Source organism: Chenopodium album, chromosome 11, assembly GCF_948465745.1.
Source record: "Chenopodium album chromosome 11, dcCheAlbu1.1, whole genome shotgun sequence".
Classification (NCBI taxonomy): Eukaryota; Viridiplantae; Streptophyta; class Magnoliopsida; order Caryophyllales; family Amaranthaceae; genus Chenopodium; species Chenopodium album.
Genome location: NC_137844.1, coordinates 5524324 through 5540131, shown reverse-complemented (window position 1 = coordinate 5540131; position 15808 = coordinate 5524324). Strand labels below are relative to the sequence as shown.

At 33.6% G+C, this 15808-nt stretch overlaps 1 protein-coding gene across 3 annotated transcripts; it reads right to left on the bottom strand.

The window, feature by feature from the left end:
* Positions 1-809: 809 nt before the first annotated feature.
* LOC145568351 (putative F-box protein PP2-B12) lies at positions 810-8255 on the bottom strand. 3 transcript variants are annotated; one of them, XR_014095812.1, is made up of 4 exons: positions 3258-3606; positions 2073-2191; positions 1013-1571; positions 810-935 (listed from the first exon to the last, which is right to left on the bottom strand). XR_014095812.1 is itself a non-coding variant. In XM_081627782.1 (3 exons), the coding sequence occupies exons 1-3, from the start codon at positions 8242-8244 to the stop codon at positions 1115-1117; spliced, it is 780 nt and encodes a 259-aa protein (XP_081483908.1). In that variant the 5' UTR covers positions 8245-8255; the 3' UTR covers positions 810-1114. The 3 variants fall into 3 exon arrangements, 2 of the variants coding, with proteins under 2 accessions (XP_081483908.1, XP_081483907.1); XM_081627782.1 differs by lacking the exon at positions 3258-3606 and adding an exon at positions 8041-8255 and having other exon boundaries at positions 810-1571; XM_081627781.1 differs by having other exon boundaries at positions 810-1571.
* Positions 8256-15808: the final 7553 nt, after the last annotated feature.

Genomic DNA, 15808 nt, shown 5'->3' with positions numbered 1-15808 from the left:
ATGTACCAAACATGCCCTATTATACACCTAAACGCCTTAAAAAGCCTCGTGAAAAAATAAAATCGAGTATTAATGCTCGAAAGGGAAGAAAGTATTAACCTTCATCTGTCGGAGTTCAAGATTTGATTTTATCCATGGATCACCACAATGCATTGCTAGAAAATGGTATGGAGTACAATTTATATTTGACGGGTAGAAATTGAGATATTGTTAGTATTGTTAGTATTACTACTTAAAAGCGTGGAGTGATAGTTACGGTACTAAGACTATTTAGCACCATTCCAACAGTTAGTGTCACACTATCATTCAATCAAGCAGAGAGAAACCGGCCCGGGTTTTTCTTTAGCCACAAATTTTAGATTTTTCATGATGTAACAAAGTCATGTATGTAGTTTGTGATTGTGAATCCTGGCTAATCTACATGATATTGTCTCTTTGAGGAAACTACAACAGGTGAACAGCAAACAAAAATCTAATGAGTGGCCTTGTTTGGATGAGGAAGATGGCTAGTTCCCACTTGGATAGAGACGATTAGAAGAGTTGCCAAGTCGCCAACAACTAAAGGAATGTCTTTATGATTACCTAGTAATTTATCAATTTGCCTCAGTAAAGGCAGTTTTTGTGATGGAATAATGATCGGAGGACACCTTTATCATTTTCGAGGGTGCTTCCAAGGATGAGGAACACTCGACAAATGGGAGGCTGTTTTTGAGTTAGCAATGCACTACTATTGAGATTTGTTTCAACAAAACCAACAATTTCTAACACGCACACACGAGTGTTTCTTGAATGATATAAGTAGATGTATATCCTGCCGAAAATTTATGAAATCCCCCTTATGACCAAACTGTAAGTAACCAAACTAGGACTCCACCAAACACATAAAGGGGGCAATAATACACCAGCCACCAGGGAGGGGGTGGAGAGGCCACCACCTGGTAAACACAATAATTTAAGTTCAGAGTTCAGATACAGAAAAACACAGATACTGTATGAGTGTCAACCAACTTACCCAGCCACAGGGTACATAGAACTGTACAAGAGACATAACCTTGCAACCGGTTTTCATCTTCATGATTAAAATCACACAATCTTGAATCCCGAAATCTAAAACTCAATCAAGAGGCAGGATCTCAATTCCATGGATGATGAGCCCAGACTTGTGTAAACCTACCTCTGTTCCCATCAGTGTCATTTCTAATACAGCAACATTATCACCTACCCGGTTAAAGTATTTCCCCATGTCTATCTTTATCCATCTATGACCACTATCTCTTCGATGCTCAAAAGCTTCTTCACCCTCTACATCATCAAACATATCATCACTTTCGGGTGCCTTGAGATAAAAGGTTTTTGAGGTATCATAGCCGCTACCTCCAATATATGCACCGTTACTATCAATCTTTGACACGAAAACCTTGACAGGACAGACATCAAAACCACGAGACCAAGCACCAAGCATGAAAGAAAAGTACATGTGGTAAGTAGTGTCTGGAGAGAGTAATTGTGTGCTAATTCTCGCTGTTATGCAGAGCTCAGCCACTCCCAATAGTTCTGCCACCTCTGGGAACCTATTAGCACATTATAAGTGAAAGAAAATTTGTAAGCTGTTCTTTTGATAGAAAGTCTCTTAAGCACACTGTTTGGTTGGGAGGTATAAATTTCATTGAAACATCAATTGAGCACACAATTCCTTTTCTTTTCCATTGATTTTATAATGTCTGCGAAGAGAATATCTTAACGCATTTACAGAATTACTAGTACAGTTTAAGAATATCTCCAACAAAAAATGTGTCACAAAAATCTCTATCATCCTTCCACTAGATTTCTTATTAGGTGTATGGTGTATCTAATGTAATAAGACAAAATACAATAGTTCATCAACAAAATAAGTGGTCCACTTTATGTCCCCTTTAAATTGTTGCCACATTTGGAGAATATGCTCTCAAATGCACCAATTAGTTTGCCTTTTGCAAAACCAATCAATTTGCAGTAAATTGTTACATGACCTAAGATGTGTTATGTGCATGCATAATATCTCAATTGAGAAAAGAGGAGAAACAGAGATATACCTGGACTCAGGTAAGGGTTTCCACCTCCAGCAACGGGAATTCTCACCCGATGTAATCACAAGTTCTCTGGCACCAAGCATATAACATTTCTTCCCAGTCCATTTATCCAATGAAAAGCTCTACAAAAGAAAATTGCATTCAACAATATGTTATACCAAGAAGCAAGTAATTCAGGGTTACGTATCATGTAAGCAGGAAGAAAGTCTTCATTAAACCATGGCATAATGCAAATATTCCAATCAAAATAACACATAAAACGTGACAGCTAAACCCCCAGCAAATCACTCAATCTAGCTTAATCCCCTCTTTGATTAATCAAGTGTAACCAATCAACCTTTGATCTGGAGATTTATTGCGAGTATTAGTCTATTAGAATAACAAATAACCCGTCGAGGGATTGAGTTGATCTCGGGGTTTGGCAGAAAATCACAAACTTCATTCCCCATAAGGGCCTAGCATGTTTCATGATTCTGAAGCCTCCACAAATATTACAATTTCATTGATAACAATACACTAAGCTCCGATAGATATAGACGGTATCTACCAATCTCCGAGATTAACCTATTGATCACCATCTCTCATTTGCCAGATATCAAAAGAGTAATTATATAAACATACAAGTACACAAGATTTAACTCTCTAATTTCATCTTACTACAAATATCAAAAATAGCAATTTCTTCACAGAAACCATCACTTACTTGAACAAATTGTACACCTAAACCAATAAAACACAACTTTTCTGATGATCAAAACCAACATCTTTTGTTCAAAATTTCGAGTTCTTACATTACTTCAAAACAATCAAGAAAAATGTCCACTAGAAATTCACAATCCTGAGCAACTTAACTCATGTGTGATTACACATTTACACTTATAAATAGCTTATGCAACTTCACTGTCTTGAAATTTCCATCAAAATTAAAAAAAAATTATCCCAAATTTCACAAGAACAAACCCTAATTATCCTTAACCTTCCACATTACAATTAAATGGTATGACAAAAGGATCAAATCAACAAAACCCTCAATTTTATCCCTTAAATGACATATTATCAAGAAATCAACTACCCCATTTTCTCCTTATAATCAAATTGCACAAAATTAAGCAATTTAGGGAACAAAAAAATCATCAAACAAAAAAAAACCCAGAAAACAGAAATTGAGAGTTAGCTAAAAAAGATTACCTTTTGCTCATCTTCTAAGAGGATGAAAGAACGGCAAAGATGGAGGACGATGAGCTTAGTAGAAAGAGAAGAAGAAGACCGTTGGATGAAGGGATGGTAATCGGACGGCAGGAATTTCTCCCAAACTAAATCGGATTTAGCAATGGAGTTGAAAAATTTGCAGACAAGAGAAGAACGAAGAACATAGAAAGGTGAAGTGAGTGAAAGAATGTGAGAGAGACATCCTTCTGGTAAATCTAACAAATTCATACCTCTCTTATTACTTTCTCTCTCCTCCATTTCAGAGAATTTTTTATCAAGTTAGATGTTTTTATTGGTGAAAAAGAAGGTTTTTTTTTTTTTTTTTTTTTTTTTTAAAACAGTTTTATGATGACCAAGAACATTGCTTCATCTTTAATTTGTTTTAGTCAACTTCACGCTTGATTTTTTAGGAGGTGTTTGGTGCTTTGGTTCACTATAAAAGAATCAACAAACTCATATCCCTAATTCCCTTTTGGACTTTCCGTTTATGCTTCGACTTATTTTTCTACATAATTTTCATGTCCGAGTGAGCCCGTCTTAAAATTCAAAGCAATGATAATGTAATCGTTGTATCATGCACTACATATACAAAATTTTATACTAGTACCCCGTATATTTATATGTAATACAACTAGACTCGATAAATTTGATCCATAATCAATTGCCTTAAGATAGAAAGACTTTGAGGCATCATATGCACTAATGCCTCCGAGATATGCACGATTTGTATCGATCCTTGACACAAAAACCAAACATGAAAAAATCAAAACCTTCAGGTAAGCTTCAATGCTTCAAGTGTGAAAGAGAAATACATTCGGTAAGTTGTGTTGGACGTAAGAAAATGTGTGCTTATTCCCCTGGTAATGTGTACTTAGGGCCTGTTTTGATTTACTGAATTGAACTGAACTGAACTGAACTGAACTGAATTGTTTATGAGAGTAGGAAATTAGAAACTGAACTGAATTGATTGGAGCTGACCTGAAATTAAACTGAAGAGAACATACCCTTATTCTCAAGATTTCGAGTTAATATTCTTAATAAACTATCAAAATATACCTCTTTAGAGTTACCGGAGTATATAATTTCTCAAATTGAATTTATTAAAATTTTGTAAAATAATACACTTTTGTAAGCCATTGAATCTCTTTGACTCTATCATTTTTGAATTTTATTATAACATTGTCACTTGCTACACATGTTTATGGAGGTAATAACTTGCAATTTTTCGAAGAGTGGGTACGGAAGTATTTATGTGATCAACGTTGACATTGTGGTTTTATGATTAATGTCAAGATGTTATTCACATGTTTTATTTTGGGCTTGGGCCTGGAATAATTGTGATTTCAATGGCCTTATATGGAGAGTTTAGGTCAGCATCTTGGTCCAAATAATATGATAGTAGTATGACTAGTATTAATGTATCAGGATTATTATCTTTGTTTCTAAAGGTTATTACTGGAGTACTCCCTCCGTCCCCTTTTGATATTCTCTTATGGGCATTTTTCACAGGAATTAATAAACATAAATAAGAATAGTAAATGTATATTGAAAAGGTAAATTGACATTGGGTATGCAAAAAAAGTAGAGAGAGAAAGTAATAAAAGTACATGGGAAAACAAAACTTATATGGAAAAGTTAAATTTGCACAAATATTGTTGCAAATTAGAGGGAATTTTGGTAAAAAATTAATATTAATGGTTGTTGGAAAAAACGAATGGAGTGAACATTTTGGGACTACAATTTACCTATAAGGGACTATCATTTGGGGACGGAGAGAGTAGTATATTACTTTAAACGTAAAACTTTCTAATTTCACCGGTTATAAAGAGTTCTTAACATTTTCACTTCGTATTTCGGTAAAATCATTTTTTTTTGTTTTACTATGTTAATCCTTTTATACCAGTATATTTACCTCTCTTATATACTCTTTCTTAGTTTATCCACTTTTTTTACATTTATTTATCTATTTAAGTACTCTATCACCTTTTCCTACCTTTTTCTTATACCCACTCGCTACATTAATATTTTCTTTTCAATTTAAGTTCAACCAATTGTTTTTTTTTTACTATGAAGATCGAGTTGTGCAGCCAATTAATGTTAAAAAAAAGAGAGAGAGAGAGAGAAGTGCAAGTTGTGCAACCAATTAATGTTAAAAACTTACAATTTACAAAGTACAGAGGCACTCGTAGTAAAAAGTACATACTCCGTAATACCTACAAAGTATGAAAGGAAGAAAGGAATGGTCGGCATGAAGATCACTAAAGATTTCACTTAAAACGTTGTCAACGATAAAACAAATCCAATATATATATTGTTAGATAATATAAACTCCTCGATCAGAGTGATTTCCATTGATCAATATTTATAGGGTTACAATGAGAAACCTAATCATATTCGGTAACTATAAGATATGTACAGATATCAAAGATAATCTTATACAAAATATATCCTAAACCTATGATGAGAATATTTTATGGATATTCTCTATCACACCCCCGCAGTCAGAGCGGGAGAAAATCGGATGCTCAGACTGGATCTGAATCACGCATTGGACGGTAAGGATAGTGTGATAACCCATGATCAAAAGAGAAGTAGTAGACATGTGCCGGTGATGACAATGATGAGAAGCAACAGCCATGACCTACGTAGAGTAGAGATAAGCACTGCTAAGCCGGAGGAGAAGGAGAGGAGCCGCACAGGCTTGGGCTAAGTTGCAGATCCAAAAAAGAAGAAGCTATGGGATCAAACCATCATCGGGTAGAAGACACTAAACTACTTACGGGAAATCACAGTTGAAGAAAAAAACAAATAAGATAACCTAAATTCCACACCACTTAACCACTAGGAACTGTTTACCTCTAAAAAAAATTGACCCACACAACAAGATAAATTCCACCAAATTAAGACAAGCTAAGTAGTGGCTGGATTTAGAGAATAAGAAATTCCACCGCATGTACTTGTGATAATTAAAATTGACAATAAATTGAAAAGGTAAGAAAAAGTGTTGTTAGTGCCAAAAATCCAACACTCCCTTTAAGTTATTATAGTGTAGTTGTACAAGGCTCCAGCCAAGTAGAAGACCTCCGTTGGGAAGGGGTCAGGAGCAAGACTACAACGTAACTAAGGTGGTGGAGGCCAACAACGACATTGAGAAAAAGAAGACTATAAAAGGGGTGGTTTGTCTCGCGGGTCTGGCTCATCCAAGACTACTATATCAGTCATTGAATACACTATGCAAGATTGCAATTCACTCACAGATTAGGCTAAAGAAGGAGAACTATGAGTGATCTAGATGGCGTATTAGGTGGAGAACCAAGAGGTAGAGGTAGATCATAAAGCTCCTGTGTGTGGTGGAAAGTTGGAGCACAAAAGGGGTTGCCGGTGATGGTCAACCATCATACTCTATAATTAAATCGCGGAAGCAAAAAAAACAATGTGTTTTGTGTAATTGTTTGTGAATCCCGCCGGTAGGTTTAATTTTCTAACCCACCGGCAGGGGAAGAGAAAATTTTAGATCTAAACAATCCCAAGATCTAACCTAAGCTGTGATACCATGTCAGATCATATAAACTCCTTGATTAGAGTGATTTCCATTGATCAATATTTATAGGGTTACAATGAGAAACCTAATCATATTCGGTAACTATAAGATATGTACAGATATCAAAGATAATCTTATACAAAATATATCCTAAACCTATGATGAGAATATTCTATGGATATTCTCTATCATATATATATATATATATATATAATCAACCTTTGTTTAATTTTTGGATACTCAAAACATACAGTTATTACTACTCCAGTACGCACTCCTTATTACGTACAGTACTTTTTAAAATGTAAGATAAATAATTAAATATACTAACTAGAGTTGATCATGTACAACATTAATGATATGATCAACAATCTAGAAAAAAATTGTTCATATCGATTCATTATAATTAAACCAAACGCCAAACACCCCCTTATAGCACACATACACAAAGGAATTTTTTATGGCGGATTTCATATTTATACCACCTTTGTTCTTTCTACATATAGATAAGGGGAGAAAACACAGCAAAAATTTATGTATGTATGAGTATGACTTGAACATTTTGGTAATGATCATATAATCATATCAACTCATGTAGTCTTGCACATACTCTTGTAGCCTCCACTCCAATTCTTGAACTTTGAGCCTGTTAATATATATTTTTTTTCGTAATAATTGTAAGAGAAAATTAAAATTAGTGATAATGTAATTCTAAAAATGGTAGAAATGTGAGTATTTTGTTGAACATACCATATAAATGGATATATTAGCTTGAGACAACATATCCTATGATTCCTATCTATTCTCATTAGTCAAAAGTAGTCACTATTGGTCTATTGCACATTCAAATATGTCCACTGGTTACAGAAGATGAAAATGACGTGATTTTCATTCGATCTCCATCAAGTTAACAATAATCTCTTTTATTTATGATTAGAAATTTAAGAATGGGGCACTGGAGGTTGATTGGTATAGGCCCGACTTTCATGCCCAACTTCGCGGTCAACACTATGGACAGTAGGGTTTTTTTTTTTTTTTTTTTTTTTGAATCGGTATCTATAATTTAAGTTTTGACTTTAATTTGTATCATTCAAAAAAGTGTCTGATCCGTAAATACCGAATTTAAAAAATCGTGATAGTTAAGGTATAGTCAGGGTTCTCTTTACTAAATAAATAAATAATAATAAAAAAAAAGTCAAAAGAGTTAAAAATTACAAGTACCTTACAATGGAGAGTGTGCACAGCCATATTCCCAGTATTATTAGAAAAAGTAGCATTGACAACTTCAGCTCCTTCTTCCTCAAGAACAATAATCACTTCATGTAACTTGATATTATGTTCCAATTCCAACATAAGTTGCACCTCTAAACAACTACCCAAGTCTTTCACTTTGATGATAGGTAATGATAATCCCGAATTAGACATCGTTGGGTCAGAATTATTATTATTTGCAGTAGTAGTGTTTTGTTCATTAGATGATGTCCCTTCTTCGTCGTTAACCATCATTTGTAGTAGTTCCTCCTTTCTCTTTGATAAGTTGTCAACTCTCTCCCTCAACTTCACTATGTAATCTGTTGCTTGTTCAATCTTATTAGCTTGAGATAACATACCCTACGCAACAACAAAAAAATAAGTTGAATCAATTGATCTCAATTATTAACGCTTCATAATTAGATAGATAAGTTGTATATGTACAATAGTACACCCGACCTTCAACCTCAGGTATGCACCTACACGTGCACATACCTTCAAGGGATAGATAATTTGAGGACGGAGGGAGTATGAAATATTTATTATATATTTCACGATATAGGTACCTTGGAGGGACGGATAATATGTTGAGGAGGAATAATGGAAATGAGGTCAGAGCAAAGTCCATTAATGCAATCTCTCTCATTTTTGTGAGCAATATTCTTTTCAAGAAGACTTTCACTGCTCCTTTTCATGACTAAGTGACAAGGTTAGAGTGGTTGCTGGGTTTTATATAATGTGCGTAGAAGCTGGCTTGGCAGGCGGACACGCGGTAGAATATCTACGTGCGTCCAAAAAAAAAAAAAAAAAAAAAAAAAAAAAAAAAAAAAAAAAAAAAAATGTACGTGCGTGTATGTTTTCAAGTTTATTTGTGTCATCGCCTACGTTAACACATGAACATATGGGTCAAGTTATAATTTTCCAAATAAAATACACGCTTACCGGCCAACATTTATTTTTACTAGTGCTAAGTAGGCGTATAAAAGTTGTTCTTTGCATGGTAACCAGCTATTGATGATTTGATGGACAGATTGTCCTGTTTGGTAATTAGCTGATAATTAATTAATATAATTGATTATATTAGCTGATTTGACTAACGGATTATATTAGATAGTTTGACAAGCTTATTGTAAATAGTTGATTATGGAAAAGTGTTAGGTAAATAGCTATTAATTATTAGGTATAGTGTATTTAATAGCCAAAAAGCTAATTTCAAAAGGCTTTTATAATGAGCTTTTTGTAAAGAGCTTTTTAAACCAAAAGGCTCTATTAATAAACTATTTACCAAACACCTAAATTTGCTTTTTAAAATGATCAAACCTCTAATACGGCACAATAAGTTAAAAGTTCTTCAGAAAAAACCTCTTCATCAAACAAAGCCAAAATATTCAAGAGATTAGTTCCTAATCAAATTTAGGTCGAATCTGATCAATAATGTCACTACTACAAAACCCGCTTAAACTCGACGCTTTTTTTGCAAATTCTCGACGCCTAAAAGCGTCGAAAAATAAATTCTCGAAGCGTCGAGATTTTGGCCGTCGAGAATTCTCGACGCTTTTAGGCGTCAATACTATCGACACTTTTCCCTGTCTAAATATTTAATCGACGCTTTAAAGCGTCGAGATTTTCGACACTTTTAACTGTCGAAGTATTTCTTTGTCGACGCAGTTCAATGTAGGCAGTTTTATTTTCGCGGCTCATAGCAAGTGTTGGCGGGATATTAGATGGACGTTAAAAAGCGTCGAGAATTTGAGTTCCCTTTGTTTTCTAAAATTCTATATTAGGACAATAATGGAATGTTTCAATATGTATAAATACCAATCTAAATTTGCAATTTTGAAAAAAAACAATACACAAATTAAGAGGCTAGGTAACATAATAATTAAAAATTAAATAGTACGTCCAAAATATATAGTCTAAAATAATTATAATACACCGTACCATAACATTTAATGTAAAGCTTATCAAATAATATGTTTGAACTCCTACATACTTATAATTATTCTTAGCTAATTTCAGAATCCAAAAGACAACCTCAAAGCTAAAATATATGATCTTCAACCTGTTGAATCTATAGTCATCTCCAAAACCATTAAAATCTAGCCAATCAATATAATTACTAGTTTCCTAATCTGAGTCAATGGTTAAACGAGCTAAGCATCCCTTGATTCATATCTTCCGCCTCCATGGTCTACGGAGTCATTAGACACCTGAAATTGATATTAAAAAATGTAAGTAATTTTCTATACATATATAACAAACATAACTCCCACTTTTTTAAACACAAACGGGAGATAGTATATATAAGATCATAGAGTTACTGATGACAGCCATCAGAGCAAAGTTTAACTTACACTTAGAGCACTTCAGCAGCCACTGTATGTGATTTAAGTTTAACTTACTAGCATATAAACTATAATATAAAGAAAACTTAGGATAAGTATATATGATAGACTTCAGTAGTTAGCAGGGAGAGAAGATAAAGTTAAAAAAGTTAAAAAGCTTGATGTTAGCAAAATGAGCTACTTGAATGAATCAGATTTTTTTGCATACATTGTATAGTTATGAATCAGATTTTACTTGAAATAAATTCTTGGAACCAGCTAGTAGGATATAGGTTTTGCAAAAATAATTAACACATTACCTCAGGTCTGCAACAAAACAATCACTCTCAAAACAACCGCTCTCAAATTTTTTACAAAACAATAGCTCTTAATGATTACCTCTCACACCCCCAGGTCTGCAGCAAGCCGAAGCCCACACATCACAACTTTTACTTCTGCCACCCTTAACCTCCCAATTAGCACTACTCTGCTGTACCCCTACTGCGTCGACAACCCCTTCCTTCTCCCTCACAACAGCACCCAAACCACAACCCAACTCCCAAACAAAGCCTGCATCTACATTCACTTACACAGCTCTTGCAAGCTGTGGCAGCCATTTAGCAGCAGAACCCAACCATACTGAAGCATACAAATTCTAGACGCAAACTAGGATAATAAATAGAGTCATGTGACCACCTATTCTCAGTTTTTTTTCCTGTTCAATGCATTTATATATACCAAACTATTTTCATATCTCAATGTGATGTAATTATCATATTTATCTTCTAATTAGGAAGCCCCAAACCATATTTATGAGCTCAACTGCCTTGTTTACTCTACCACCCTGCTCCCTAATGATCTACATTATGGCTAAGTGTTGATTGCCTCACCTACTCCACCTCCTACTCCCTGCTTTATTTTTATTAAGTTCCACATTGAAATAAGTACAGCACCAACAACAAGAAAATGACATTGATTTTGTGGCAAGGATTTCACCAGACCAAAGTAAAAACAATAAGCTTTGATTGCTAAAGTCATATGAACAAGGAAGGGAGGAATAAATTAGTTATATTACCAGAGGGTTAGCCATACGTAAGGCTAGTTGTGCAGCATCTAAAAGTTGTGACGAACCTTCTCCACTACGAATCGATTCTAAAACTTGTGAAAATAGTGTTGTCATTGTATTTAGTAGCTTTGTATTCTCATCACACTTTTCTTTTATCTCTTCATTTTGCTTATGAAGTTCCTTATTTTCTTCCTTCAAATTTGACACCTCCACTGTCATGTTGTCCAATTCTACCACTCTTGTTCCTTTCCCAATCCCTTCTTTTCTAAGAACACCACGCACACCATGAATGTCTTCTTTTCGAACTCCAAATCCATAGCCTAGTGGTTTTTCTGGAATTTGTGCACCATATAGTGTAGCCTCAAAAGCTTCATTCTCTATGTCTATACGCGACTTGGAACTAGAAGGATCTGCTAGCTTTAAGCTTTCAGCCTTAGCCTTAACATCTTCCTACAAAACAAAAAATATATAATAATTAAGTAAAATGAACTAATAATAGAAGCTAAACAAACAGGAAGAACTAATACCAGAAACTCTTCTGTATCTGTGCCTTCAAAAAACGTCCCATCCTTCCTTCTATAACATTGTTGCCAAAGTTCATATAGGCTCATTTCTTCTCCGTGCTCATCTTCCTATTATTTATAAACTTTTTTCATCAAGACGAAAATTTTCTTGCTTTCCAACTACACGACAGCCCGAATTAAATAAGTAGATGTTGTTTACAACACCATCTTCATTTCTTTTTGGTCTGTTAAATGTGGTCTCAACACTTTCTAAATATCTGGAGCAAAAAGTAATTGTCTCCCATAAAAGAAACCCTTTGGCAATAGAACCTTCAGGTTGAGCCTTATTGCTTACATGAGATTTCAAAAATGCCAAGTACCTTGTAATATAATAAAGAAAGAATGTGAATATGAATATGAATATGAATATATATATATATATATATATATATATATAATTGAGTATTATAATATAATATTATTTACTTTCGGAAAGTTTGACATTAACTAAAGTTAAGATCTTAACCTTTCAACAGGATACATCCATCTGTAATGAACAGGTCCTCCAAGTCTGACCTCATCCACTAAATGAATCAATAGATGAACCATGATTGTGAAAAATGTTGGTAGAAACTCTTGTTCCATCTTACAAAGAGTCAAAACAAGCTTGGATTGAATGTCATCTAACTCATTGGTATCAGTAGAAGTTGAACATATCTTCTTAAAAAAGCAAGACAACTCCTCAATCAAGTCAATAACTTTTGTGGTATTTGATGCTCTTAAAGAAACCGGAAGGATGTCTTGCATGAGGATATGATTGTCATGGCTTTTCATATTGATAAGTTTACGTTGCTTCATGTTCACACATCTTTGCAAGTTAGATCCATATCCATCTGGAACTCTAAGCTTTTGTAAGACTTTTAAAAACCGTTCTTTTTCTTCTGTAGACATGGTGTATGACGCGGGAGGCATATAATTTCCTCGACTTGAATCAATCCAAAGATGAGATTTTACATTCAACTTTTTAAGGGCCTCTCTTGCACTCTCATCATCCCTAGTCTTGTCCATATCTAAAGAAGTTCCTAACAAATTGTCACAAACATCCTTTTCAATGTGCATAACATCTAAATTATGTCTTAGAAGATTGTGTTCCCAATATTCCAAGTCAAAAAACGTACTTTTCTTTCTCCAAAGAAGTTTATTAGAATCTTTCTCATCATGGTCATCATCAAATTCATTAGTGGATGTCCCTTTTTTCTTTCTATCTCTTTTCTTAGAGGGTTTTTTTGACTTTCCATAGACATATTTAATCATTTCTTGTCCCCACTATATGCATCAAAGGCATCAACACCATTCCACAACAACTTTAACTCATGGATTAATGGTTGCAAATACACATCAATATCAATACCTGGACTATATTTACCGGGAACAATCAAGGACAAAATAAATGATGATGGCTTCATACAAAGCCATGGTGGTAAATTATAAGGAATTAAAACCATGGGCCAAGTACTATAATTAGTATTCATAAGACGATATGGATTGAAACCATCACTTGCTAGACCTAACCTAACACTACGAGGATCAGCAGCGAATTCTTGATATCTTTCATCAAATTTTTTCCACGCTTCACCATCTGCTGGGTGCCTTAATACCTTATCGTCCTTTCGACCAAAATGCCACCTCATATCCTTTGCTGTTTTAGATGACATATAAAGTCTTTTTAATCTAGGGATAAGAGGAAAATATCGCAATACTTTAGCTGACTCACCCTTTTTACACGATTCTTTACCTTTCTCACTTGTATGGCCTTCCTTCCCTTTCACAGTTTTCCATCTTGATGTATGACAAACATGACACTCACTTTTTTCAGCGAATTCGCCCCAATATAACATGCAATCATTTGGACATGCATCAATTTTCTCATACCCTAATCCCAAGTCCTTAATTATTTTCATGCCCTCATAGTAAGACGATGGAAACTCGTTGATTTGTGGAAATGCATCAACTAAAAGCTCAAGCAATTTAGTGAATGACTCAGGAGTATGTAGTGCATATGTCTTAAAGTATTGCTACAACATGCTCACATTATTATATTTTTTTTTATTCTAAGCAAAATATGAGAAGAGGAATCAATTTAAATGGAACAATATATAGAATTCACTAAAAATTTTGAATAAGCTAAGTATCAATAATGACGGTAATCAAAAGGCAATAAAGTTTAAAATCTTCTTAACTTATGATTATTATTAAGTATGTAAATGACTCAATCACCCAAAAAAAACCATCAAACAACTAAAAATAATACACAATGAATCCTAAGATCAGAGCATGTATTTTTAGGTAGGAAAGCAATCAATCTTTAATTACAGGAACAACAATAAATAAACATGATAATTATATAATCATGAGAAAGAAATATGAATTCTAGCTACCCCATCATGCATTCTTAGAAATGTTAATCAAAGTTAAAGCCTTTAAGGTTACTAGTAGTTACCTGGCTAGAGGAGTGTAAATGTGATTGAAGCGTACTCGTACTTGTGATCAAGATTATCTTGTTGTTCGTTGTCCGCTTTAATTTGCGTCGAATATTCGAATTCACTTAGTTTTACATTTGAGGAGTCAAAGAACAAAATAAATTTTAATAATTTGCTAGTGGATTTAATAATGTGAACAATAGAAGAGTGAATTGAAAGACATCACCAATTATAGAGTGATTATTGAGAAGACAAGCAATCGTATTACAATTTTAAAAAGTGATTGATTATTGGTCAGTACAGAATTACGGAGATCAACAAGTAATTAAATAGCAATTACCACTATAATTAAACATGAAAAAACGCACACTTAACATGTTTGTTTACGGAATACGCTTCGATTAATCTCCTAACTTCTATTATTTGAGCATTATAATCTAAAAAAATTGGTGTCACCCTCTGAAAGACTGAAAAATAAGGTTGTATAAGACAAGGCCACTAAAAGAAACTTCAATTATGGATCGGAGATAAGTAAAGTATTTTCAACTACAACTCATATACTTTGATACTTCCTATTTTATATAGTCTTTATTGCCATTAAAATTTCTGTGATAGCAGTGCTTCTCAATAATTATAGCATTTAAAAAATGGTTGCAATTAAGGCTACGTGATGAAGTCAGAACAAAAAATAAACAATGAATGTCCGACACAAATTGAATTACAAGAGTTCAATGGGTATAAAATTGCAAAAATCTATGACAATCATGTCAAAAGCAACAAGAAAATTCAGTAGATCAACCAGGGTTCAACAATCATGCAAAATTCCAACAATTTTATATAGTCTAGCTGCACAACCCATCATCTAAATTAAAGAATCTAACAACTCCTCCTACAAAAAATCCTATTTCTTTTTTCATGCATTGTTTTCTAGAAAATCATAATTTAGATATGATTAAGACCAAAAAAAACTAAAAATTTCAATAAAGGCAGCAATTTTAGATCCGTAATTATTGAATATATTCTTAATAATTTCGTCAATTCACAAATTAAACCGATAATTCACACTTTCCAGGAAAATTAAGGGAAAAAATACCGAAAAATTCAAGAGAGGAAACAAATCTGAATCTTTAACTAATTTGTAAATATAATTGATGATTTTATCAAGATTTAAATCATCTTTGACAATAATTTTCATAACAATAATCATAATTAAAACCCTAAAATCAATCTACACGAATTGAATCGAAGGAAAAAAAAAACAAACAATTGACGAAAAATAAAAAATTAAAATATTACCTTCGGCGGAACAAGATGATTCTTAGTTTTGTAGAAGTGAAATATGACTTCAAAAGAGGAAAAAGTTAG